Here is a 26,674-nt window from a genome sequence, read left to right as displayed (position 1 = left end):
CCCCCGCCAGCTCAGTCTCAGGCAGCCCGGGGCTCGGGCCTCACCGGCGGCGGCGGCGGCGGCAGCGCGCGCCTGGAGCAGGGCGCTGTACCACGCCTGCTGCTCCGCCTCGCTGGCCGCCGCCACGCCCAGGCTGCGGTCGCGCGTGTAGAGGACGATCAGGTGTCGCTGACGCGCGTCCACGCGCTTACTGATGGTGCACGCGCCCTCCAGGCTCACGCTGAACTTGGGCGGCGCTCGGCCGGCGCAGAACTTCTTCTCGCTCTCGTAACACTCGAGGCGCTGCGGGTAGGCGCGGAGCACAAAGAAGCGGCGGCGCTGGGACTTCTGCTTCCGCAGATGGCCGCAGAGCCGCACGTCAGCCGGGCAGGCCCAGGGCCGCGGCGGGCCCAGGGCCACGTCAGCTGACTCGAACTCCGGGGTCGTCGTGGGGCCTCTGGGCTTCATCCCGGACCCAAAGCAGTAAAGTGTCCGGAGCAGGGGCTGGGACGGCAGAGGTGGGGTAGACGTAGCGGTCCCTGGGGAGGGGGGCGGCATCCTCACAGGCGACCACCTGTCTTGATGCCCAGCGTCTTTCTCCCCGCTCCCGACTTGAAGTTTGGGGCAGGGGGTCCGCACCGTGTGCCCCAGTGGCTGCCCGGTGGCCTGAGACACCCGAGGCTCCGACAGACTCTGAGGCTTGACCCCTGCGCCTCCCGTCGCCTCCTCTCCTGTCCTCTCCCCTCCCTCCCTGCGCGGAACGCGCCTCAGTCCCCACCCCCGCGAGGTTAACCCTTGCGCGCCCCGGAGCCGGACGCCGGGTTGGGGGAGTGGAGTGTGAGTCGGGAAATCCAGGAGAGGCGGCCTCCGCCTCACCCCACCCCGTGTCCTGGGACTGGGCTTTTGCAGGGGCGGGGGTGGGGTGGCGTCTCTACTGGTCTGAGCTGCCGGCCGGCCGAGAAAGCGGCGAGGTGAGGTGAGTGTGCGTGGAGCCACGTCTGTGGTGACCGCGTTGGCGGCGTCTGCAGTCCTGGAGGTGAGCGGGCCACTGAGCCGGGCCACCCTTACAGTGGCACCCCTTCCGGCCTCCGCCACTCCCCACTCGGAATGGTGTCCCCTCTTCCCACCCAGGAGTGGCTCTGTTCTCTGCCTTCCCAAGTAATCCCAGGAGCCAGGGCTACAGAGCACTGGGCTATGCTGATCTTGGAGGAGCTGGAGGTTCAGTTTCTCTGCGGGGTTGGGGCCATAGGAGGTGTCTTGAGGTAAGTTAACTTTTGGATCGGTCCCTGTGCACAGACCATACCCACCAGGGTTCCAGTCAAGTGGCATTGAAGGAGAGCCAGTGGAGAAAGAGACCATCTCTCAGGGGCACTGACCTCTTGCTGCACCATTGCCCTCAGCCCCTCATCACCACCTCTGTTCAAAAATAATGCTGGGGCTTCCCTGGTGGCGCAGTGGTTGGGAGTCCGCCTGCCGATGCAGGGGAAACGGGTTCGTGCCCCGGTCTGGGAGGATCCCACATGCCGCGGAGCGGCTGGGCCTGTGCGTCCGGAGCCTGTGCTCCGCAGCGGGAGAGGCCACAACAGTGAGAGGCCCACATACCGGAAAGAAAAAAAAAAAAAAATGCTGCCCAGGCCAGCTGAAGGCTCTTTTCACAGAAGTGCAGACTCTGCACTGGTGGAGGTACCCTTTGCCCCTTGCATCCCGGGAGGCTTGAAATGGGGTTGAGATTCAGACATTTTTACACCCCACTTCTGATCCTTCCAAGGACCACTGACTCATGTTGGTGGCGATGGCGCCGGTCAGTGCACACTTTGCGAGACAAACCGGTAGTTGACACATGGGTGGGGGCCTTAGAGGACCTTATGATTTCACTGTCATGGCAAGTAGGACACCTACAGTGGGGGAGCTGAGGGTTTGGGAGAGGGCAGCTGTGGCCCCTATTAAAGACGGTATTTGGGGAGGACTGCCTTCAGGTGAGTTAGGAGCTGTACCAGGAGTACTGAAGCAAGGCCACCTGGTTCTTTTTCTCCAGCTAGTCCAAGGGCCAGGAAGGCCTGAGTAGGGAGGGCTGGGCTTCCCACCCTGGCTCCTCCACTTCCCAGGCGTGGGAGGAAGGGGTTGGTCTATGAGCTGGAATACTGGAGAAGCCAACAGTGCGTGCAGTGTGCAGGAAGGCTCAGATTCTTGAATGCCCTTTAAGGGTCATGCTGAAAGTGTGATGCAGGGCACCACCTGGCATCATGAAGATGGGCATCTGGCCAGCAGGCAGCAGTGCCCAGGTTCTGCTCCAGGTGCCCGCTCCCCTTCCCCCCCGCCCCAGGTCAGCCAAAGCCTCTCCAAGTTGCCAGAGAAGTGGCGGCAGCTCAGGTGGTGCACGCGGGCCAGCGGCAGCCTCCACCGTTGATGGGTGTTGGCCAGGGAGAGGCAGGTATGTGAGAGATCCTGAAGTGGACACCAGAAGTATATTCAAGGTCATAGCCTCCAGTGTGGCCTCGACATATGCGCCATGGAGAAGTGGCAGGGACACAAAAGACATCTGCAGGCCTTTCCCCTTCCTAGTTTTGATGCTGCCTTGAGGAGCAGGGCACCCGTGGGGGCCAGGTACCTGCTGTGCTCCTGCCTGTAGCCTTACTCCCCAGGTTTGATTTGAAGCTACCCACAGGAGGGTCTCTTCATATCTGCTCCTTCCCACTCCCCACCAACCAGTCCACCTTGGAGCACCCCAGTCCTTGTGAAATCACAGCCCCTGTCACAGAGACCAGCTCCAGACCACCCTGTGTCATTGAACCCCTAAGTGCTGGGTAAAGAGAAAGCAGGAAGCAGCAGGGATGGGAGCACCTGGGCCCTGGGCAAGCAAACGTGGTCGAATGGGTTGGTAATCAATGCCAGGTGATTTAGCCTGCTGGGTACCAGGAAAAGCCTGGAGCCAAACGACTGACTTAATCAGTTGCCCTGGCAACAACATTGCCCTTGGCTCTACCCAGACAAGACTGATTTGAGCCTGTTGCCCTGGTAACTCGTGTTGCTCCCCGGGGACAGGAAGTAACAGAACTTCAGCTCTGTTGGGTGAGAACACCTCCCCCAACCTGAGGGGGTCCACCTGTGCATCCCGCTGCCAGGTGCAGGGCAGCAGTGGGATGGGCTCTCCACATTCTAAGTGCCTATGGAAGACTCTTGTTACCAAAGGGGAGCCCCCAGGGAGGAGGCTGGGGCACTAGGGCCAGGCTCTTCCCATGTGCCCCTCTCTCCTCCGTCCAGGTTCTCACTCCTCTGGAGGGGGCTGCAGGGACAGCGCCAGCCCCTTCCTCCATCGGAGAGCTTGACAGAGGTCCTGGGCCCTGGCTCCTGCTTCCTCACCCTCAGAGGCAGCCGCTGGTGACCTGCTGAAGGCTGGGGTCAAGCCAGAGGACTGTTGCCTGCAGAGCACTGTCACAGCATTGGCCAAGGGGACATGAGCACTTGGTCAGAAGCCTGGTGGCAGTCTGGGTGAGTCCTTCCAGCCCCATGGTGTGGGTCCAGATTTGTAACCACCAGGCAGGGCCTGCAGGGAGGCCCTGGGCGGTGGGGCGGGGGAACACAGCCCAGTCAATTAGACATTTCCTGAGGCCAGGGATTCTTCCATCTTTGCTGCCTGCCTGGAGAGAGGGCGCCGGGTGGAGGCAGCACTAGGCTGTTCCACACCGAGACAGGCAGCTGCAGTCCCGGTCTCAGCCTACGCCCTGCGAACTCTTGATTTTTCTGCCCTGGAGTTGGACGCTGACCCGTCGTAACTTCTCTGACTGGTCATCCTGCCCTGGCCAGTGAGCTGACGGGGGTCCATGTCGGACAGTGACTGGGAAGCGTGGAGGGGGGACTGCAGGGAGGTCCTGCGCCCAGGCACTGAGCAGTTAAGGAGATCCCTGAGAAACAGCGACAGTGTGACTCAAACAGTAAGAAGCACTGCAGCTGCTGGTCCTTTAAATCTCACCTCCAAACCTCAGTGTTTTTGGTTAGGAAAGGAGGTGCCGGGGAGCTGGGGAAAAAGAAGGCTCCTCCTCCCCCTCCTTCTCCACAAGATTCCAGCTTCCCTCGCGTCCCTGGCTCTGAGCAGAGAATGGGGAAGAGACAGATAATCAAGGGTGACAGAGGAGAATACCCAGGGGAAAAAAAGATGGTGGTCCACCCTGGGAGCGCCACCAGGAGATGGAAGGAGAGTAGAGAACGGGAACACAACACAAGACAGGATGGGGACTGAGCCCTGGGAAGGTGGGGAGGCCACGCCTGGCTGGGCAAAGAGCAGCAGCTGAAGGTATTTACAGAAAAATCCTCAAAGTAAATCAGTGATAAGACTGTCCCCGCCTCTCCTTGCTGTCAGGTTAAAGGTCATTGGGTGGAAAGGCTCAAAGAAATCCCAAGAAGGGACGACTGAAGGGGCCAGAGTTCCCAGGCAGCGGTAGGAAAGGGAGAGGCGCTCACAGCAGGGCTGTTCGGGGCCTCTCCTCCTCCAGGTGAGGTGTCTAACCCAAGCCGGCTGTCTTGTTACCACACACACAGCCTAGACACTGTTGACACAACATCCCCAGGTGGCAAGGGTCTGGGGAGGGGCTGAGGAGGCAGCTGACCTGGGAGAGCTGGACTTTGACTAGGCCCTGCCCGGCCCCCACGCCGGCTCCTCCTCTGCACCCCCTCCCCCGCTCCCTCCACTGCTGAAACTGGACTCCAGTTCAGACAGGGCCTGGCTCTGTCCTTGGCGAACAGCAGCATAGGCACCGACCCAAGCAGTCACGTTGACTGACATGAGGCCCCTCAAGCTGGCCCAAAGCAAGACCACAAGAGCCATTTTTTTTCTTTCAAATGCAGTTCTTTTCCAACATTGCCTGCAACAGCTTTGGTGCAGAGATCTGGGGCCAGGGGGAGAAGCGGGGGAGGCACATGGGAAAAAGAAAGGGAAAAAAAAAAGCCAATTGCACAAAGCCTTCCTCTGGAAAAGCCCAGGCTCGGGGTGGTCGAGAAGTGTGCCTCCTTCCCCACCATCCCCTGGAGCGCTGGCTTTGTGAGGCACAGATAGGGATTCATCCCATTCCCCGTGTGAAAGAGCTGTCTGGGAGAGGAAGAATGGCTGCATCTGGATACGTGTGTGTATGCATATATATAGATATATATATATATAATAGGCTATATTAGAAAATTCTCTATGTATAAATATAAAACACTGGTATCCAAACATGACACCACAGCTAACTAAAGTGCTTGACGCAAGTTGGGCATGTGTAAGTATGTAGGTAAAACTATTCATCCTGAGGGAGCTGGGGAAGCAAAAACGTGGAGAAAGGGGTGCTGTCCCAAGCCAGGGCACCAAGGGCACTCTGGCCCCGCAAGGCCTCCGCGTCCTGATCACCATCCCACGTCAACACCATGCACGCCTCATCCCTACCTCTGCCCTGCTTTCCCCACTGTGCTTCCGCCCATGAGCAGAACAGCGTTAGACAGCTGGGCACTGGGGAGTCGTTCCCACAAGGAGCACAGCTCAGCCTGTGCCCCCAGCTTCCTCCGCCCACAGGGTTCGGAGTGAAGGGAGCGCTGGGGGCAGGAGAGGAGGACTCTTGTCATCATAATTAGTAATTTGAAAAATAAAACACCAGGCTCCTCTAGGCCAGGCTCTGCCAGCTCGCCTCCGGGCCCCCTGCCTGGGTGGGGGCTGGAGGAGGAAGGAGGAAGCCTCGGGGTGGCTGACCTGGGAAGCTGCCCTTTTATCTGCAAGCCCCAAGCAAAGCATTAGCACCTCCACCATCCCCAGACCCCTACCCTGCGAAACAAGACCCATCTGGTCTCAGACCCGCAAAAATGCCACAGGCAAGTGGTCATCGGAGCTCCGGGGAGTAGAGGGGCCCCAGAGAGCAGCCCCCCCGGACACAGCGCTACAAGAATGGGTTGGTGTTCGGAGGGCTGCAGGCAAACGGGCCTGATGAGGATCCAGTCTGGAAAGAAACAATCACCACAAATTGTTAGATTAGGGAGGAAGAGCTGGAGGCCACAGAAAAAATGCAGCTCAGGATTCCTTTCTCCCTCAAAATTACTGTGCTGAGGGAAGAGGGAAAATAAGGGAGCTAGAAGGCAAGCGGAGGGGCGGGGAGCGCAGAGGCTCCTTAACTAGCCCCCTCATCCCTGGCTGGGCCAAGGGAGTTTCACGAGGAAGGGGCGTGGTTCCGCCCCACATTGCCCTCTGCTCCTGGAAGGATTCTGTCCCAACCCCCAGAGTGAAAGGCCACACCCACACCAGGCCCGGGCCCTGCACCGGCCACTCACCATGAAGGGGTTGGTGGAGATCCCAGCTGGCTGGCTCAGTGGCCTCTGCCCCAGCTTGGCGGATCCCTGGTCTCCGAAGGAAGAGCCTGGCAGGAAGAGCAAAAACTCAGCTGACGGGAACCCTGCCCCTCGGGGCTGGTGCTGCCCAGCTCACCCGCCTCCCTGCAGGGCAGGCCCAGTTACATCCCAAGGTGGGCAGCCAGCGTGGGCCTCCCCGAAGCCGGGAAGAAACCTGTGGAACAGTCAGAGGACACAGGCAGGTCTGTTGCTTCCCTGGTCTCCCCCTGCTGGTCCAAAAGGGAACTAGCTCAGATGTCTGGCTCCCTAATACATTTCTAATATTCAACACACACAAACACACACACACACAGCAGAGTCCCTGGGGGTGGGAATGGGGTAAGAAAGGAGGGCGCGGTCTGAATCCCTTACCATTCTGCTGCTGAGTCACTGAGGTCGGTGGGGGGAAGAGCGGTGGGGGGAAGGGGCTGGAAAAAGCCCCAGTGGGTGGCACTGTCTGGGGGAAGCCAGGCCCAGCACCACTCATCCCAAAGCCTGGCCCTGTGGAGAGAGGGAGGGACATGAGGTAGGTGAGGTTCTGGAAGATAGGGTGGAGAACAGTTCTTCCTAAGTCCCTCCAAGACACAGAAATGGGATATAGTTTTTCATTATCCAGAGGTACCCAGTGGAAGTACCCGAAATGAGCACGAAACGCTTCAGCGTCCAAGCATCCTGCCAACCCTGCCCTCTCCGGCCTGTGGCCTGTGGCTTGGACAGCAGGGTAGTTATGATCATGGGGTCAGCTTTCTGCCACCTCTTAAACCGCATAAGTCAAAGCAAATTACCAGCCCTCTCTGCCTCAGTTCTCTCATCTCTAAAACGGGGGACCATGCCTATCTCCTCGGACTGCTGTGAAAATTAAATAACGGATGTAAAGCCCTAAGCGTTGGGCCTGCCGCGTGGGTCAGCTTGGTAGCGAATATTATTCTCTCTTCCTGGCCTGAAGGTTTTAGAGGAGCAACCAAAAAACAACAAAAAAACTAAGGGGGGCATGAGTGTGAGTTTGGAGAAAGAAAAGCAGAGGCAGGGGCTGGGGAGGGGCAGGAGACCACAGGACTCCAGCTGAGGAGGGCAGGGAACAGGGCCATGGTTTCAGGTGGGACACAGAAGGGAAGGAGGCTGGGCTCCCAGAGGGAAACTGAGGGTTGGAGAAAAAAGAATCACCACCACTACCAGTTAGCATTAACCCTTCGGAACTGGCTCAGGGAAGTGGCAGCCTGTCTTTTCTAACTCCGAAATTCTGATTTGGTGACTTGGGGGCCTCTAGTTTTTGCCCACTAGGTGGACTGGAAATTAAACCAGTCTGGCCTGGGCTGGTGTCTGGAGAGAGTCAGGGCCAGGGGACAGTCGGGGAGGCTTACCTGTGGCCAAGCCATTGGGCTGGAAAGGGTTGGTGGAAGGCAGCTGGGCATGAGCAGCAGGTGTGGTGAAAGGGTTGAAGGCTGCTCAGGGTGGAATGGGGTAGAGGGGGGATGAAGAGCTGGTTATTTTTTTCTCATTTGGTTAATATCGTGATAACTGAGCATTCCTCTAAATCCTGGTGTGCATCTCTCCCCACTCCCCTCCCTCCAGAGTCCCCAATTTCCTCTTGGCCTTAGATCCCCTCCCTGGGTCTCTACACGCAAGACTCACCTCCAAAGGAGAGCCCTGTGCTTCCGCCTCCGCCAGTGGTGGCCGACTGGAGCGTGGGGACCTGGCTGGCCATCCTGAACATGCTGTGATATGGGGAGAAAAGTCGGCATGCACATCATCTAGCACCAAGGAGGTGAGCTGGGCAAGGAACTAGGAGATGGCAAACTCTGTCCTGCCGGACGGGCGGAGCCGAGTGGGCTGGTATAAGCAAGGCCAGGCTTTCCTGGCCGGCTCTCCTGCCCGATGGCACGCTCCCCAACATCTGGACCTACCTGCTAGGGATGCCTCCAGCTGATGCCCCGGGTCCCAGGAGGCTGCCTGTATCTGCAAGGCTGTTGGGCTGACTGGCAGGTGCCAGAGGAGAGGCACAAAATGGAGTCCCCTGGCTGCTCCCTGGGCAGGCACAGGAAGTAAAACAGGGGGTGCTGGCATGAGACAGGACGGAAAGGGCAGGAGGAGAGATGGAGGCAGGGGTGCAGTGGAGGGGGAGGGGAGGGATGGCACCAACGGGGTCCTCTGAGGCAGCCCGTCCTTCCCCCGGATCAGATCGCCCAGTCCAGGAGGGTTTGTCTCCCACGGAGAATTCTAGGCGATGTGAGACTCAGCCCTTCTCAATCTCCCGAGCGCTCAAGACCGCCACCGCAGAGAGAAAAGCATTTCTTCCTCCTCGTCCAGGTCACCGTCCCTCCTGCTCTAGTTTGGCTTACACTTCCCATTTTTTCCTTAAGAGATGGAGACGTCTGTCTTTTGCCTAAACCACCATTTCCATTTATGAATAAATCATATGAAGGAGCAGGTAGAGGGGTGGGGGAGGAGCTGTGAAGGGCAGAAAGGCTCAGGGACACTTGGGTGACTCGGGGAACGTGGAGATGGCACTGGAGGTGCTGAGCATAAATCTCCAGCCTCGCCAGCACCCTTCCCACTCCTATCAAGCAGCCTGCTCCCCTCTCGGGAGCCCCCTGACGCCACGACCTCAGATCAGGGCTGGGACGCACTGCCCACGGGGCAGGGCCGACAGCAGGGCTCTCCTGCCCTCCCTGGTGTTCATAGTCAACATGGAAGAGCCTCACAGGGGAAGTTTACAGAACAGCCCTTGGGCGAGTTAGGGTTAGGGTTAGGGTCCAATCAGCAACCTGGTCTCACAGGACGAGGCCTGAGGCCCCGTCATTTTAAGAAAGCCTCTTTATCTAAGTCTCATTTGTAGTGTGGGGTCCTGCCAACTACTCTGGGCTACAGTGAGGGTAAAATGAGGCTACAAATGGGGAAAAGCTTGATTTTTCTGAGTGCTGGAAGACTCTTTGTTACTGAAGGGAAACACACTTTACATAGTGCCCGCCTCCTGACGGTGCTCCGGAAGGGTGTGCTGAATGAACAGCTGAACAGGCAGAGGGAGAAGAACTGGATTCCAGTTGTGGCTCTGCCACCTGCTACAGCTGTGACTCCAGCAAACCATCTCTCTCACTCTCCGGAGCCCACTTTTGTTTTTGCTCCCCAACCCCGCCCCCTGTAGGGTGGCTGTAAAGGCCCTCTGAGATAAAGTGTTTTGAAATCTATAAAGCATAACACAAACGTGAGGCATTATCATACGTATAAGATACTACTTCCAGGGTCAGAGAAGCAAGACATGGTCTCAAAGGAAACACAGGATGGCTGGCTCAGATGGTAAACACGAGTGGAAAGGGCCCGACCCACGGCCCTCAGCTCTGGCCTTTCCACGCTGCCTTGAACAAGCGGCCTTGCCCATGGCCTTGGCCTGCTAACGCCTACTCACCCTGCAGGCTTAACAGAACCATGTCTTCCATGGGCCTTCCTGACCCCAGTGTTTGATCCTGGTTTTCCTCTCCTAGCACCTTGTTCTTTTCCTTCCTAGCACTTGACATATGTATAGTGATGTATTTTTGTTTATTTCTGTATCAACTGGGTCCCCACTAGACCAATTCCACTACCAAAAATTCCCTTACAGATATAACTTGCCAATGTGCTGAAGCAGGGTTATTAACTGCAGCGCTGTTTAACGGCAAAAGACGAACATCCTTAATATTCAACAACAGGGAACTGAGTAGATAAATTATGGTCTAGACATAAGTTGGACAATGGTGCAGCTATACAAAAGAATGAGGAAGCTCTTAATGTACTAATAAAAAAAAACTAGGGCTTCCCTGGTGGCACAGTGGCTGAGAGTCCGCCTGCCAATGGAGGGGACGCGGGTTCGCGCCCCGGTCCGGGAAGATCCCACATGCCGCGGAGCGGCTGGGCCCGTGAGCCATGGCCGCTGAGCCTGCGCATCCGGAGGCTGTGCTCCGCAATGGGAGAGGCCACAACAGTGAGAGGCCCGTGTACCGCAAAAAAAAAAAAAAGAGTAAGTGAAGGCTACTGACCCCTTTCCCCAGAGGCACAGCTGTGGAGAGGTGAGACGAGAGACCAGCGTGGATCAGGCTGCAGAGACATTTTGTAGGACGGGAACTTGAAGTGTATTTGTGGGGAAAAGGGGACATGCCGGTAGAGGTGGAGAAAGTGGAGGTGAAATTCAGATAGGAAAGCTGATGGGACCAAGCCCTGCAGAAAGTGGGAAAGGACGAGGGAGGTAACCTTCACAAGGGAAGATACTTCTCTTTCTCAGACATGAGAGGAAGAAGAGGGAAAGGAAAAGATAAAGACACAAGGCAAGGAAGGAAATGGCAGGGTCGGGGTGGTTCTCAAATCCGCGTTGCTCCCTGGTCCCCTCAAACCTCAGCCCTGGTTTCTTGTTAGTACAGTTTTGGGCTTTCTTCTGAGCACCCCAGAACTATAATGTGGATCTTCCTTTTCTAAAGGGTGAGGCTGCTGTGTTTATCCAAACCCCTCTGTTAAGGGTATCTTCCCGGTGCCAGGCACGGAGCATACCAGATGGGGATGGGGGACCGGCTGTAACATGGAAGAGCCGAGAAGCCAGCAGGGAAGCCGAGTGCCCAGGGCCTGCCTGTGAGGTTCCAGGGATGGGCTGCTTCTGGAGAGCCAGCACTCAGGGGACAGTGCTCTCCTCAGCCCCTCCCTCCCCAACCCCTGGGCTTTCCTGAGGGACAGCGCTAGGCTGTAGCCACTGCGAGCCCTGGTCTTCAGTCCTCTCGCACCCACGGGCTGTGGGGAAGGCTGGGAAGCCACCAGGGCGGTGGTGGATCTTCGGCTTCTCAGACCCCAGGCCTTTCCTTTGTCCGACGGACTTGAGGTACATGGACTTTCTCAGCGGACACAGCTCCCCGTCCTTACTGGGGTCCGACTCCTCAGTCTTGCTCTGGGCCCTTGGGTCAGGGTGCTCCCCTCAGTGGGGACCAGGCTCTCCACCGAGGGCGGGGAGAGAGTGCTGTGTGCCTCCTGGCTGGCGCTAGAGGGCAGAGCCGGCCCTGGCTCAGGCAGGCTGGGCTCCCTGCACCGAGGGCGCGTCCTCAGAAAGGAGGCCGACGCTCCCAATACCTGTGCTCCTTTGCTTCCTATCCACTGCCAGAGCCTCACTCCCCAGGGCTGGATTAGTAGACTTGCCTTCTAACAGTTTCAGGGGAAACTGCACTTTTAGAAATGCCCCCTTCTCCATACTCCCCCCTCAGATATATAATACAACCAGCCTTGTCAGAAGAGACATCCACCTCTCACCCAAATCTTCCTACTTCCTCCCCAGTGGTTCCTCACGTCACACTCACAGAAACACCCTCGTGGTCATGGTGTGGCTGGGAATGAATGGGATCTGCCACTGATCACACATTTGATTTTGGCCAAGCTGAGCCAGTTTCCTCAGCTGCAAAACAGAGATCTTTCTTTCCTCATGGAGATGATACGGGGGTGCTCCCCAAGCACCGTCAGCACTGGTGGGCTCTGGGTCCGGCCGTGGGCTGTCTGCTTCTTGAGATGAGCAGACACTGGACAAACAGTCCATCCCAGGTTCAGCCTGGGATGGCTCCAGGGCTGACGCCTCCCTTCTCTCCTTTAAAGCTTGGCACTTTAAGCACTCCCTTTAAACTAATCAGTTGCGCTAGGAATGCATCTCTGAACCAACCAATTTATAACCACCTTGTAATAGGCTGTTTCCTTTCCAGATCCCATTCCTGGGAATAGTTCCCTCTTGCTAAATTGAACATTCCTGTACCAGTATACATGTTTGCCAACAGCATACAAAAGGGCCTATTTCCCCACACAATACTGGCCATTATTAATCTTTAAAAATTTTGTGAATATAATGTGCGCAATTACTATCTTATTCTAATTTGTGTTTTCCCTGGTTAGGTTGAGGACATTTTCATGTTTTCTGGGTATTATCTGCTTCTATCCCTTGTCCATTATTCTAGTCTTTCTTATAAACAGGAGTTTAAAAAGGCACATTATGGTTATTAGCTTTTTGTCTGTTTTCCATGTTGTAAGTACGTGTCTTCTCCTTATCTGCTTCATGCCTTTAAGGACATGAAACGTTGTGTGGGGACAATTTTTAGGACATCTTTTACCATATAGAATAACATGACCTATGCAATTTCTCCTTGTTAGAATTTATGGAGATTTTGTTTCCCAGTATATGGTCAAATTATAAAAGGGTTATATGTTTGAAAATAATATATATTCTGTATTTTTGTTACAAAGTTCTACTTATACTTCTTAGGTCATACTTGTTAAAGTGTTCCTCAAATGGTCAACTCTCTTCCCTCCTTGTCTATCTACTCCACCTATGAATCTTGTGAGAGGATCTATTATAGTCTCCATCTGTTGGTTTATCAGATTTTCTTTCTGTCTAATAGTTTTTGCTTTATGGATTTCAAGGCTACTCTGTCAGTTACTTTAAGTTCACAATGTGAGAACTCTGCTGTGAATTTTAACTTCTGTCAATATAAAATGTCTCTTCTTGTTCCATTCAAAAAATTAAAGACAAGAGCAACAGTGGGAGGCGGGGGCGCTGTGGGCAGAGCAGAGTCAGGAAGTCTGCGCTGTGGGCTGGGTTCTGCTGGGCTGTGGGCTGCACGACTAGGGAAACTGCTAACTGCCTCCTTTGTTAAAGGCTAAATTTGAGGGGTTCCTTCCAGACCTCAAAACTCTAGGGTCAGAGGACCTGAGACAGAGGCTTCTGCCTTGGGTCAGCTGTGGAGTGGGAGGAATAACTTACCGAAGCTGTGACTTCCAGTTAGCATCCGACTGGCTGGCAGTGAGGGTGGGGCAGGGAAAGGGCAGATGGGGGGGGGGGGAAGAGAGAGTGTCAGTCACTGGCCGTCCCCAGACATCCGTCCTCACAGCGCTCCAGCTGCCCTCCTGTGTGCAGGATGTCCAAAGGAAGGAGGCAGCCCGAAAGCTCTGAAGCCTGATTGATGTCTGGGAGCTTCGGGAGGGACCGAGTGCTTTAGGGGCCTTTAGACCCTCCTTCCATCCCACAGGAACAACACGACGCAGAGCTGGCAGGCTTCTGCTCTAAGAGGGATGCCTGAGGACTTCTGGAGACCACTTAGGACACTGACCCAGCCCTTGCCCTGGGGGCCCTCTCGGGGAAAGGTCATGTCCATTCTCATGTTTTCTAGGACTCGGGTCTCCACTGCTTCCCAGTCAGCGACCTCCCAGTGCACAGCCTGCACAACTCCTGATGCAGTTTTAGCCATTTCCTTACATGAAGAAAGAGAACAGAGCCCCTTCTTCCTGACAAGAACCTCATCAGACTCCTCTCATCCTTTCCTGGAGCTTCTCCTCTTTGTGCGGTACTTTGGGTGGGTGCGGATGTGAATGCAGGGTGATGTATGGGTGTGGACAGTGGGTCACAGTTGCAAGCAAGGAAGCCAGAGGGGCAGAGCTTACCTGGGGGTGCTGGCTGGGCCTGGAACGGGGCTTGGCCAGCTGGAGGCATGCTTCCAAATGCAGAAGAGCCAGGGCTACTGCCAAAGGCATCAAAGTTGGCAAAGCCCCCATGGGAAGGCGTCTGGCCTATAGGTGGAGAGAATATAAAGGTTATGTTTATATATGATGTATATGTAATCCATATCACACGGACTAGTTCTGAAGGCCAAGGGCCGCTCAATGGGACATTTGCCTTCCTGCAGGGTCCTCTTCAGAGGGAGTTGGTAGGAGCCTGGGGCAGAGAGCCAGACACATGCAGGGGGAAAGGGCATCTCAGAGGCCTCCAAGTTCACTCCCCACTTTTTTTTTTTTTTTCCTGTATGCGGGCCTCTCACTGTTGTGGCCCCTCCCGCCGCGGAGCACAGGCTCCGGACGCGCAGGCCCAACGGCCATGGCTCACGGGCCCAGCCGCCCCGCGGCATGTGGGATCCTCCCGGACCGGGGCACGAACCCGTGTCCCCTGCATCGGCAGGCGGACTCTCAACCACTGCGCCACCAGGGAAGCCCCACTCCCCACTTTTTATCCTTACTCCGTGAGGCATTAACATTTTTGTCAGGGCCTAGTTTAGGCGGAATCATGGAAAAAGATTTTGCTGGGGGCAAGGGCTTTAAAAAGGAAAAAGGGAAACTAGATAATCACTTTGTTCCACCCTCTACTGGCTACTGCTGGTCTTCGGGAAGAGGACAGGGGAAATGGAACCTGTGCCAATCCCCTTGCCCCATTTTAACAGAGAGAGAAACTAAGAAAAAGGCTCTTTCCAGTGCTCTAAGAGGGAGGGCTGGGAGCCCCCAACTGACATGCTTTCTGGTCAAACTCCCCAAACTAATCCCGGCTGTAATCCCGGCTGTACTCATCTGACCCCCACCCTCCCAGCCGTGATACTTCAGAATTACCATCACGTTCATTCCTGTGCAGCGAGCTAGGGCCGAGTGAATTCCTTGTGTGATGGGGACGTATGTTGTAGGAAGGTTCTCTTCCCAAGTCCCACTTACCCCCAAAGGCTGGGAATGCAGCAAAAGTTGGTGCCACCTGGGGAGCAGCAAAGGGGTCTCCGCCGATGTCGGCCAGCAGGTCAGTACTGGCTTTCTTGACCGAGGAGGGGGGAGGTGGCTGAGAGCTCCGGGGCTGGGACGTCCGGGGCTGAGACTGACTGACAGACTTGGAGGAGAAGGCAGTACATATAGCACTCGGAATCCCAGCCATGACCCAGGCCCTTGCATGGCTCCCCGGGCTGCCCCCAGATAGGCGAGTGGAGAGAGAAGAGAGGCAGAAACTACCCTCAACCGAGAGGGCTCCCGGGCAGAAGGTGCCTGAGCCCTTCTCATCCCTAATTCCTCTGTCCTCTCAGTGCAGCAGCTCCCGGAACCACGCATTTTAGAGTACGTTAGTCAAGGCAACCCTGAGATACACAGGGATGTCGCCCAACAGCCCCTCCTCATCTTTCCCAGGCGCCTGAAGCAGTGTCCTGGCCCCTGTTTTTCCTTGGAGGAGTGGTCACGTTTGAAGTTGATACTCTGACTTCCCTAAATACCACTTCCTGTTGGGGTCTTTCTTCCAAAACATACAGATCCAAGGTGAGAGATGCAAGACATGGGAACAGCAGGGCTGAGAACCTGCTCACACCTCTTGGACCGTCGTCTGCTAAGTTCAGGCGATTGGATTTAGGAAACTGATACCCCTGTCTCCCAAATCCCAAAATAAGTTGCAGGGCACATCTGAGAGTTACCTGGCTGGAAGTGGAGGCAGCGGCCGAGAGAGACGGCACAGGATCCCCCAGAAGTGTCCGCGGGGGCTTCCCTTCCGGAATGGAGCCCTGGATGGCGGTGGAGGTGCCGCCTTTGGTATAAGTGGGCCCTTTGACTTGGTCTGGGGGGACATACCTTGGAGAGAGAACAGTTAGGCTAAGAGGAGAGGGGTGAAACCTTGGACCTTGCTCAGCTTAGGTGCTTGAGAAAACACAGGTTACAGCAGTCAAAGTCCTTTCTCTACTGATTCTCTTTTTTGAACTAAAGGGAATTTAGCAACTTAGCAAAGTTCTGCCTAACTTGAGCTTCCCCTTTACTGTCAGATGCTCATTTTTTTCCTGCAGGGATGTTCAGTTGGCTCTGGCTTGTGCCGGTCTTCCCCTCATCTCTCCCTCCTCTCTCTGACACATCAAACCATCTGGGTTTCAAGTAATAACACCTGCAATCATGCTGAGCAACAGGTGATCCTATTTTCCAACTTCCTACTCAAGGACCCCCTTTTATTTCCTGGGAGTGTCTTCAGGTTCCTCCTTCTCTGCCACCTCATTTCCTAAGTGCTCACGATCTATCCTGCCGGCTGCTGCGCCTTCTGATCAAATCCCCTTCCACTCCAGTGGATGCGGTCTCTACTCCGGATGTATCTTCTTTATCCCGAGGACCGCCCCCTGAAGGGACTCCAAAATTCTGTTTTATCCACACCAGTCTCCTTGCTCCCTGAATTCTCTTCTCCACCCCAGAGTTACCCCCAACCGTGCACACCCCCCCACCCCAGAAACCGAACAATAGGAAGTGACACCTGGGGAGAGAAAAGGCAAGACAGAACAGAGATGCTGTTTCCTCAGCAGGAAAACAGGGGACATATGAATCACGGGTTAAAAGCATGAAGCTAGAGGACATGTGCTCCCAGCCACCTCTCTCCATAAATGAGATCAGCTGAGCTATAAAAATGAACCCAAACTCCCTAGTGGGGGCCCTAGCTCTCCCCTCCAACCAGTCTACTGTCTCCCCAAAAGAGGGGACATCAAATCTGCAAGGTTAGTGACCAAGAGCAAGTTGTTCTTTCCTGTACCTTTGTTATTTTGAAGTCAGAATTCGGCCCTAACTGAATCTGAAGGGAACAGACTCAACCCTTGTCTAGCTTTTGAGGGAAGCCCCAGTTCAGCTCTGGAAACTGGACTGTAAGATGAAGTTTGTCTTGGACACATGTCTCCAGAGCAATCTCTTTCCTCCTCCTTACCATCTCTTCTTCTCATATTTTTCCTGGAGAAACTCCTTCACCTTCTGAGGATCCCTGGAATCTGGTATTAAAGATGTCCGAGCATCGAAAAGACCCAGCCAAATCTTCCTGCAAACCTAAAGGAATGAAGTCAGGTGGCAGAGGAATTGGGGCAGAAAGCATGAAATGGGAGTCAAACCATTTCCAGCTCATTCATCAATAGACATTTATCAAGCATGGACACAATGTGAGGATCTGGGTACACGTACAAAACAGACATGATCCCTGTCCTCGCAGAGTGGATCATCTAACGGGGAGGTCATGCCTTAGATAAATAAAAATACATTTATAATGACACACTGTGACACATCTTGTGAAAGAAAACAGAGGGCCATGAGAACTAAGGGGGACTAAATTTGGATGGAGGTGGGGTCAGGAGCAATTTTCAGAACTGTGGCTTCCAGAACACCCCCTAGAGGCCCTTGTTTGCACCCTCCAAGTTAAGTCTGTCACCCATAAGCTAGGGGTACTGCTGACACCAAGGCTGGCATCTTCCCACCAGCAGATTTAGCTGGAGAAGGGGTTTAACTCACTTTCAAGTAAATGACATGGCTTAGACCCAGTTGCCGAGGCTCCAGTCAGCAGAGCTGGCTCCAGGAGCTCTTGCTCAGAGGGCCCAGCCCAGTCAACCCTGAACGCTCATCACTGTGGAGCATTTCCTCCCTCGAGTGCCCAGGGGCCACCCCCGACAGAGATTTTGCTTCTTCCCCTGATTCTTCCAACAAGGGGCCTGGACAAACCCCAAATTTTATAACTAAGATTCTGTAAATGTACACCTGGACATAAGTTAAGATACCTTACATACTAAAAAATAAGGGAAACTCGAGCAAAAAAGAAAACTGTAGGGCTTTTCTATACTCTTGAGGCAAAGCTCCACCGACAGATAGGGCAACTGCAGCCTGGAACCCTTCCGTCTGGGGTGGCTCACCTCGTTTCCACGGGATTGCAGGAACACTACCTCAGGCTCAGTGAAAGTTGTCATGGAGATGGACTTGACACGATGAGGGGGGTTTAGGCCTCTCCTGTGGGAGACAAATAGAAAAAAAGAGAAGTAGAATGCCACTAGCACTGCAGGTCTGTTTATGGGAGGAGAGGGAGGGGGAAAGGATAAAACCACACGTACATGAAACTCTCTGACTGAAGCTACTTCCTAATTCAAGGAAAGAAGGGAGGCAAGAATGTTCTGGAGGCTTCTCATGAGAGACAGGGAACCCCAGTCATTCTGGAGAGGAAGGTAGAGCCTGCCCATCCGGAAGCCTCCTCTACCTCGGCTCAGACCACAGGAGCTGAGTGTTCAGGCTGAGGGGGTACTTTTGGGAACTCTGGCATGGGGCCATTTCCCGTTTCCTGCTTCATCATTGTTTGAGACCTACAGCACATCCTCAGGGTCCCAGAGCCCATGGAGACACAAATCCCTCATGCATGAGGGAAAGCAAAAATGAAGGCCCATGACTATCCCTGATAATACCAACATAGATAAGATTTGGAGACAAGAGTCCCTAAGCTGGCTGCTCCCCCTCTGGACTACACAGGAGGGCGGTGTGGTGGAGGGATGGAGCGGGCCCCTCTTTTTAGGGAGTGATCTCTGGGAAAAGAAGTATTCCAGACTTTCTTTCACTTCTAGATCTTTCAACGAAGCAGGAGGAAGTCAGGTTCAGTCATGAGTATGAGACGGGCATGAGTCAGGAACACATACCCTGTAGGGATGCTTCTGTGCCAGCTCTGTGTATTCTGTTAACTCCCTGGGAGTCCAGCTCTGCCCACAGATGCCCTGTGGAGATTACAGCTGAGAAGGCTTCCTCGCCCCCACTCAGCTGCCCTCCAGAGTGCTCTAACGGGAGCCTGGGGCCAAGCCAGGCAGGCTTTCCTTACCTTCAGTTTTACTCTAGTCTGAACCTATGGCCCTCATCACATGAAAACACAACTGGCTGAACCAAAACAAATAAATTAGACCCTGGGGTCAGGAGTGAAAGACCATGGGCACACGCAAGAAAGACAGTCTCAACTGATAAGGCCTCTTCTGGTTTTCACTCCCCTGGAAAAAATGGGCAAAGCAAGACGTGAAAATAAAAGTAACTCTAGAATATGGTCCTGGCTGACGCCCTCAGGAAAGCAAACAAAATTTACCAGATGGAAATCTTAGGGAAAGGTGGAGAAAGCACACCTGCAGGCTTACAGGTGCACACGATGAGCCTGGCCTGGCAGAACGGCAGTGCGTGGGTTAGCATAAGTGAAGGCAGCCTGGGTGGGGAGAACGGACAGAAGACAGAGTAAAAGGTAAACAGTGAAGGGCAGCTGCTCTTTTGGACAAGTTACCGAGTATGGGATTCTAACCAAGGACAGGAAGGACACTGGAGGCTACAACTGGGGGCGTTTTCAGCAATTCTGCTACAAGGCTTGGATGGGTTTCAAAATACCCCTTTAAAAGATAAGCAATATCAAAGAGGACAGATGCCCTGAGGAAAGATGAGCGGGGAGGGGGGGACACCAAAAGCCAGGCTTTGTAACTCGGTGTCAAACCATAGCTCTTAAACCTGATTTGACCTGAAGACTCTCTTCTGATTGCATTTCAGAGACTCCAGTTTTCTCTCCTAAAGCCTCTCTTACGAGTGGCTTGGTTCTGTTCTGTTCCTGAAGTCCAGACATCCCGCAGTCCAAACATCCCACTTTGATACTCTTTCCCTTGCCCTTTCTCACCTTAACCACTGTGCCCTTCCCCCTGGGATTGCCAGGCCTTTCCGAGGTCTAGCCAGAGCAGACCTCTCGGGCCGCCCTGTCACCTCCCACTGACAAATATTTACTTTGCTAAATAAAACACAAGGCATTGTGTTTGGCACTGTGGGGGATGCAAAAATTATAGGACCTAGTCCTCGATCACTTGCTTCCAAGAAGGAGCCAAGGAGCCCAGAGAGGGTACTTCGCAATGCAGCAGGCGCACACAGTCAGATGGGGGAGGACGTGGCACCAGGATGCAGCAGTGAGGGAAGAGAAATGGTCATGGGAAAAGTAAAATGTATTATGTTTACACTAGAAAAACAGATTCTAAGCCTATCACAAAAAGGTCATTGACATTTCCTGACAGGACAACCAGGAACTGTTAGCAAAGTATAAACAGGGAGGTGTGCTTCCTTGGGAGGGGTGGGGGGCAGGGAACTTGACCCACTCATCAGTCTAGAGGGGATGCTTAGAGCAACAGAACTTCCTCTGGCTGGGCTTGGACTGGAGGGGTTTTGAGGCGGGGTGGAGATAGGATAAAGGAAAGGCAGAGAAAAGAAGTGATTTAGGTGCTTTGGGCCAAATGAATCTGATGGAACAGGATGTTTCCATAGCACAGGACAAAAAGCACTGCTCTGACCTTGATGTCTGTAGACTGGATCATGTATAACCAGAGCCACGGTTTGGGGGCAGGGAGAGTCTACAAGGCAACACTGCAGCCCAGGAAGAGGGCCTAGTTACACGGCCTATGAGTCAGAGTGTTTGTCTCTGAATCATAGAGAGGCCACTGCTGGCCAAGAGAAGCAATTTAGAAATGAGAGCCCGTCTCTTCCCAGGAGCCGAAATCAAATGGTCTAGGAGTGTTGTGTGTTACCGGGTACAAACCAGGGTCATGCACTGGGCCAGATGGGAATCACTGGCCTGGAACTAAACAGACCCAACTCTCCAACTTGCAGCCAGTCTCCCCACCATAACTCTCAGGTTCTCCCCAAAACAAGAAGTGAGAGCTCAAAGGAGGCACTGCTTTTGGTTATCACAGCAAATCTATTCTATTATTTCTAACCAGGAGGAGCTGGGGAAATAGAGATAAAGGTATTTGCCCAGAATAGGGCAAGTTTTTCTAGTTGAAGGCAAGTACCTTACTAGGGCTCAAGCCTTCAGCCCAGTCATGACGTCTTTTTCTACTTCAGTTTCTTTTTCACAGGGCACCTAAATGGCACTTGAAGTACTCTGACTCACTCTCTGAAGCACTCTGAATTACTTGGCAAGTGAAGCGACTTGCAGAGATCCTGAAGTCTGCCCAATCCTCCCTCTCTTTGCCTCTCTCCCCTCCCTTTGCTTCTATTAAGCATACTACTATTTCTGCAAATACCACATCCTTTGTTTCTCTGTGGTCATCACCCTCAAACTGGCCCATGTTTTGCTTCTATCTTGCTTCATAGAAGCCTCAAACCTGCTCAGCTGCTCAGATAAGGGTTCTGCCAGGTCGACAGTGGAAAAAAACAGTTCTACCCAGCACCCAAGTTCCTTCATTTGTGCCAGACTTGGACTCGGGCATTCCTTACCTCTGAATATTTGTGTTCAAATTCATACACCCTAGATTGTGTTTCTTTGCCCCTGGGATTCCATTCCTCTGCCTCTGAGCAGGGTTCAGCTAAACCAGGTTAGCTCTTATCTTGGACCCAAACATTACCAAGAAGAGTCCCTCTTAGGAAGGCTCCCCATTACCCTGCTCCAGGGTCAGTTTCACTAATTTTAGGGAATTCCTTCCTAACTGAAAGTCCCCTGCTTCGACCCATTTCCTGAAGTTCTTCCTCAGTGACAATAATAAACAGCTGCCCTCATGTAGAGACACGTTGGAATCCTGATACTACCAGCTACCTTCCTCTTCAGGCTCAATCTCAATCCTTTCACATTTTGCCCCCTTTCTTCTCACCCCTTTGGTAATTTATTATTTTCTTAGGAGCTTTTCAAGTTGTCCAAAGGCCCTATACAATAAAATGCCTAAATCTGTAATTTTAGAGACTCTGTCCATCTCTGCCTGGCAGAAGTGAATATGAAAGGAGAGGCGTGGACCTCCCTGGTGGCGCAGTGGTTAAGAATCCTCCTGCCAATGCAGGGCACACAGGTTTGATCCCTGGTCCGGGATGATCCCACATGCCGTGGAGCAACTAAGCCCATGAGCCACAACTACTGAGCCTGTGCTCTAGAGCCCGTGAGCCACAACTACTGAGCCCTCGTGCCTCAACTACTGAAGCCCGTGCGCCTGGAGCCCGTGCTCCATAACAAGAAGCTCGCGTACCGCAACGAAGAGTAGCCCTCTCTCGCTGCAACTACAGAAAGCCCGCGCGCAGCAACAAAGACCCAACGCAGCCAAAAATAAAATAAAATAAAATAATTTTTAAAAAAAGAAAGGTGAGGTGTGAGGGGATGGAGGGACAGGACTAAAATAAGGGCAAGGCATATGTCTACCTCTCCAGTCCAGACAGATGGAAAAGTACTGAATTATTGAACAACATACTATACCTTTCCTTCCATGGAGATAAAAATGTTTCGGTTAGGAACAGCTATTAGCGAGCCAGACAGGGAAACTAAGGCACCAGGAGGGTAGCAACTTATCACAAATAAAGAGCTGTCAAGCACATCTCTTGACATCCAGTCCCGGGCTCCGTCCACCTCAATCCTGACTTAATCCCACTGTCAGAATAGAAGAGACAAATAGCCACTACTGAGCCCTGAAAGATGACGGATTAAAGGACAGACTCCAACAGACAGGTCAGGGAAGTATGTCATGTACTTGGCTGAAAAACTGGGTGTCAAAGACAGTGCCTAGCCCAGATGCCAATGAGATCTCAGGCCTCTCCATCTATTTCCTTTTTAAAGAAAAGTGGTTTAGATTGAGGCATCCAAGCAAACCAGAACAAGAAGGAACACTGAGGCACTGCTTTGGAAAGAAGTCCTTTTCAGCGGCAATTTTTACCCCCCCTAGCTTCGCATGGCAGATTTGTCTCCTAGTCGAAGAGTTAGTAGTATAACTGAACAGACAAGCGCATGAATAGATTGGGGAGAGTAAAAGGATCTCTATCCAGGTTAAGGAAATTAGGTATTGGAAGAAAACCAAATGAATAAAACTAGGTCAAATTTGGGACCTACCACTGTGGCAGCATGTATGTAAATTTAGAAACGGCAGAAATTAGCAGCCTCTCTCTCAGGGCCACATACCAACACTGTGGGTTTTTGCTTGAGCTGAGAAAAAATTTCTCATTGAAAAAGACAGCAAGAATGAGCTCACACATGCAGAGCTGAAGGTACAGGCATACCCACCCCCCACTATTAAAATCTCAATTTTTCTTCAGATCTTGGGAAATTCAACTTTGGCTGGAACACTCAACTTTGTTATTATCAGTCAATCCAGCCAGATGGGAACCCTGGCAATTCTGCTCACTGCCCCAGAACACTCCAGCCCCCTAAGTGGTCGACATATTTGTAACACACTCAACAGAAAACTGGCTTTCAAAAGAAAGCCAAGCCTCTGTCTCCTTTCTCTAGCTATGATGTGAAGTATGATACTTCAATTTCCTCTCCTTCAGTATCCTCTTTATTTTAAGAAAGAATATTTCTTCTCTTTTCATCATCATAGTTGAATATGAGCTCTCATCACTCTCTAGCCCATGCTGAGCTTTAGTTTACTTCATAAGACTTATCACTACCTGCAATTATATATTTCATGATTTATTTAGAGTCCAAGGCCTCCCCTAGGATGCAAGCTACATGAAGATGGGACTTTGTCAGTTTTGTTCATTACCACATCTCCAGTGCCTAAAACGGTGTCTGGGGCTTCAAAGACACTCGACAAACATTTGTTGACTGGTAGACTGATGCAAGATATTGGCCTACTACTACGATTTTCGCTAGCACCACAAAATCCAAATCTGTGGGCAAGCAACCATGTGGACTTAAGACGTTGACCGGTGTACGGGTCACCGTGGAGCCACGCCTCGCCATCGCCTGCTGGGCTGCCTGCTGCCGCCGCACTCTGCAGCCAGCAGTAAGCACGCCCCACCTCACGTTCTGCCTACGGCCCACCTGCCAGCTCCCGGCCCTTCCCAAGGTACATCAAAGGACACTGGTAATACTTTGCGAAGACCCCTTTTAAAGCTTTACGTGCTTTGCCCTAGTCCATGCTATTACGACTCCAGTCAGCAAAGGAGAAGTACCAAGCCACCAGAACCCAGGCAGACGGTCACAGCCAGGGCAGCTACAGCTTTCTTGTAGAGTTTCTTCTGACATTTGTCTCTTTATAATCTCAACGTGCCTTCAGTCCAGCTTCTTGACCCTTCACTCTACCCTCACCTCATGCTAACAAACAGTTGGCCTAGCTTCTGATTTCCCAAGCACCAAAATGCGTTCCCTAAAGTCTACCACCTCGAGAATCACTCCGAGTGATTCTCATAATGCTTTACCAAAATACTAAGCAAAAATGTCCTTTTGAGAATCATTTGAAACTAAAAGAAAAGGGGGAGGCTGGTAGACTCCCACCACTTGGTCCTACAGGAACTTAAGTTCCTGAGGAGCTAAGCCCCTAGTTGGAAGTACGTGCGCCACAGACAGAGACAGGCCTCTTGAGGTACTTCTCTATTAAGCAACCTTAGGCCATCGTCAGCCCCACCCACTGTCTGTCCAGATCACAGGAGCTTGACTTTTCACCAGTGAGCTCAACAATAATGACCACAGGGGGAAGTGGTAAAGTTCTGTAAACTGTGCACTGATGTTTAAGGAGTTAACTTGTCCAGCAAAAGAAACCGGGTTTTTAATGTGAGCCAGATCCCTTGGCCCTCCTTCTGTCCTGATTGAGGGACATTCATTATAGAAGGGAAGTGTTGTCTGTGGGATACTTTAAACCAAGATCTATAAAATAATGATAATGATGTCAGCACTTTCCATTTATTCAGCGTTTTAGCTTTCATGCCTTGGCAGCTAACTAGGGGAATGAGTTAACACTGTTTCCTGACATTTTCTTCCTGGGACCTAGACTCCGATATGGCATCAGTGTTATCCCCCTGCTTCCTTTGACTTCTCTCCAGACTCCGTAATCAGATTTGCCTTTTCATAACAGGATCTTCAGGAATCTGCTCTCTTTGTACTCTGCACTGTAAATACTCCTAAACCTTGCTCCTATTCTCCTCAAAGTACTTGTCCCAGTCTCGAGTCTCTATCCTTTGACTTCCTTTGAGCCTCTATCTCAACTTTTGACACATTACTGTTTGTGTTCTAAACCACTATCCCAAGAGCCACAATGCTTTTACTTAGACGAAAGTCAAGTCTATCCTCACAACACACAAGTAAGGTTGATTAAAGCATAGAAGTTTGGCTAAGGAAGTAAGAATTGAATAGAGAAATAATCCTAAACTGCATGAGGAGACCTGGACCCTCATTTCTGGTCTGCCATGATCATAACTAATATGGAACAACAAATGCTGAAAACAGCAACCCCCATCTGGCATTGGATAAGTTACTAAACCTCTCTTAGCTTCTGTTCTCCCATCTGTCACGCAAGAACAATACCACTCCTTCCTCAGCTCCTGAAGATGTAAGAAGAAACAAGGAAAGCGCTCCTAGTTAAAAATGAAACCAACCAAACTAATGTATTAATACTAAAAAAGTCAAAATAAAGCCCCTGATAAACTTATGAAGATAGACATGCAGGCTTGGTATCAAATGTTAGTCATGCATCTAACCAGATAATTCTCTAAGGGGGAAAAAAGAACCTTACTATATAACCAGAAATCTGGGCTAGAAATCTGTGGCTCTAAATTAGCTCAGGCATGACCAAATTCAGTGCCAGTGCCAAGGTAGCACTGCAGATTATTCAACAACCCCCCCTCCCCCCAAATCTAGAAAGAGTCGCCAGATGTTACTACCAGGAGCAAGCCATGGCAACAAGGAGCTTAAAGGTGTAAATTATTATACTTAAGGATGGCTCATCCAGATCCCCAAACCTCTGGAAAAGTTAAGTTCTCTAACAGGGCAACCCATCAGCATTCATCTCTTAGAATTGTAAGAAATCTCCCTCTGGGTAGCATTCTGAAGCCCTGCAAGATTAGGATCTGTTCCTGAACACTGGAACGTGGCTCTTTACCTGCCACTGTCGTTGTGCTGTCAACCTGGGTTAACTTACCTATTTTAAATTGGTTTCTCCGTCTCACAATCCAGGATGGGCACAAGCCAGAAGGAAGAAAGGCACCCCTTCATGTTGAGTCTAGCTTGCTCTACCTCTTTCCTGTTTGCCCTCCACCTACATGAAGTTCCCTTTCAAGGTGTCTATCATTCTCTGGACCCTTAAATATCTAACCCCCACCCGACCACAGTTTCCTTCAATTCTCCCCACTTCCGGATCGCCTCGCCTCCTTTAGGGAGTTTATCTAGTTCCCACGCTGTCTTTCCTTTCCCCTGCATCGCGACTCCAATCGTTTCTTGTCGCCCCTGACCCTTCGCCTTCCCCGTGACACCTCTGCAGCAGACGACCCTCTCGGCACATCCGGCGCGTCCCAGGCCTCCCCGCCGCCCCCGACCTCGGCTCTGTCCCTTCGCCCCGGGTCCCCGCTGTCCTGAACGCCAACTCTCCGCCGCTCCTTCCCGGTCCTCCCCCCGCGCCGGTCCACTCACAGGAGGCCGGAGCAGGTGGTGCAGACGAAGCTGCCCACGGTGATATCCACGTAGGTGACCCCGCGCTGGGCGCACTCGAAGCAGTGGCGGTTCCCGGCCTGGCTGCAGCCTCCCAGCTCCCGCACCCGGCGACACCACACCTCCGAGGCCGCCTCCGCCTCCGCCTTTCCCCCGCTGACCCCGCTACCCGGCCCTGGGCCCTTCTTCGCTGCCATCACCATGGCTGCTCAACCCCTCGGACCTCCTCCCCGCAAGTCAGCAATCGCCCCTTCAACCACTGCCGCCTTCCCGCCTCCTCAGCCGCCCCCGCACGCCCGGCTCCCCTGACAGAAGCTAGGGAGCCGGCGGCAACCGCGCGAGACTCCTCAACCCCCTGCTTCGCCTGTTCTGCACGCTGATTGGCAAGCCTCCTCCACCTCCTCACTCTGGTTGGCCCGGCATTGAACGGCCTCGAGTTGCGGGAGCTGCCAACGCCACGCC

The 26,674-nt window shown here is 52.9% G+C and overlaps 2 protein-coding genes and 1 long non-coding RNA gene across 9 annotated transcripts in view; 1 reads left to right on the top strand and 2 right to left on the bottom strand.

The window, feature by feature from the left end:
- The window catches only part of LOC308628504 (uncharacterized protein), a 3,485-nt gene extending 2,077 nt beyond the window's left edge, over positions 1 to 1,408 (bottom strand). Inside the window, exon 1 of the mRNA XM_081255500.1 lies at positions 45 to 1,408. Coding sequence (XP_081111626.1) covers positions 45 to 1,338 — 1,294 coding nt within the window. The 5' untranslated portion in view covers positions 1,339 to 1,408. The remainder of the gene's footprint in view (positions 1 to 44) is intronic.
- LOC308628509 lies at positions 1,127 to 13,744 on the top strand. 2 transcript variants are annotated; one of them, XR_014017538.1, is made up of 5 exons: positions 1,127 to 1,241; positions 2,303 to 2,410; positions 3,241 to 3,468; positions 7,923 to 8,089; positions 13,482 to 13,744. It is a non-coding gene; the product is annotated as an uncharacterized lncRNA (long non-coding RNA). The 2 variants fall into 2 exon arrangements; XR_014017539.1 differs by having other exon boundaries at positions 7,897 to 8,089.
- AGFG2 (ArfGAP with FG repeats 2) lies at positions 5,744 to 26,674 on the bottom strand. 6 transcript variants are annotated; one of them, XM_081255504.1, is made up of 13 exons: positions 26,195 to 26,671; positions 17,742 to 17,835; positions 16,775 to 16,890; positions 15,519 to 15,672; positions 14,785 to 14,950; positions 13,753 to 13,878; positions 13,076 to 13,108; positions 8,229 to 8,349; positions 7,957 to 8,039; positions 7,686 to 7,766; positions 6,697 to 6,825; positions 6,268 to 6,353; positions 5,744 to 5,939 (listed from the first exon to the last, which is right to left on the bottom strand). In XM_081255504.1, the coding sequence occupies exons 1-13, from the start codon at positions 26,413 to 26,415 to the stop codon at positions 5,880 to 5,882; spliced, it is 1,470 nt and encodes a 489-aa protein (XP_081111630.1). In that variant the 5' UTR covers positions 26,416 to 26,671; the 3' UTR covers positions 5,744 to 5,879. The 6 variants fall into 6 exon arrangements, 3 of the variants coding, with proteins under 3 accessions (XP_081111630.1, XP_081111632.1, XP_081111631.1); XM_081255506.1 differs by lacking the exon at positions 26,195 to 26,671 and adding an exon at positions 25,707 to 26,067; XR_014017535.1 differs by having other exon boundaries at positions 5,877 to 5,939; positions 6,268 to 6,554; positions 26,195 to 26,674.

This window comes from Mesoplodon bidens (assembly GCF_964165515.1).
Source record: "Mesoplodon bidens genome assembly, chromosome: 15".
Classification (NCBI taxonomy): domain Eukaryota; kingdom Metazoa; phylum Chordata; class Mammalia; order Artiodactyla; family Ziphiidae; genus Mesoplodon; species Mesoplodon bidens.
This window is presented reverse-complemented; position numbering and strand designations above follow the sequence as displayed.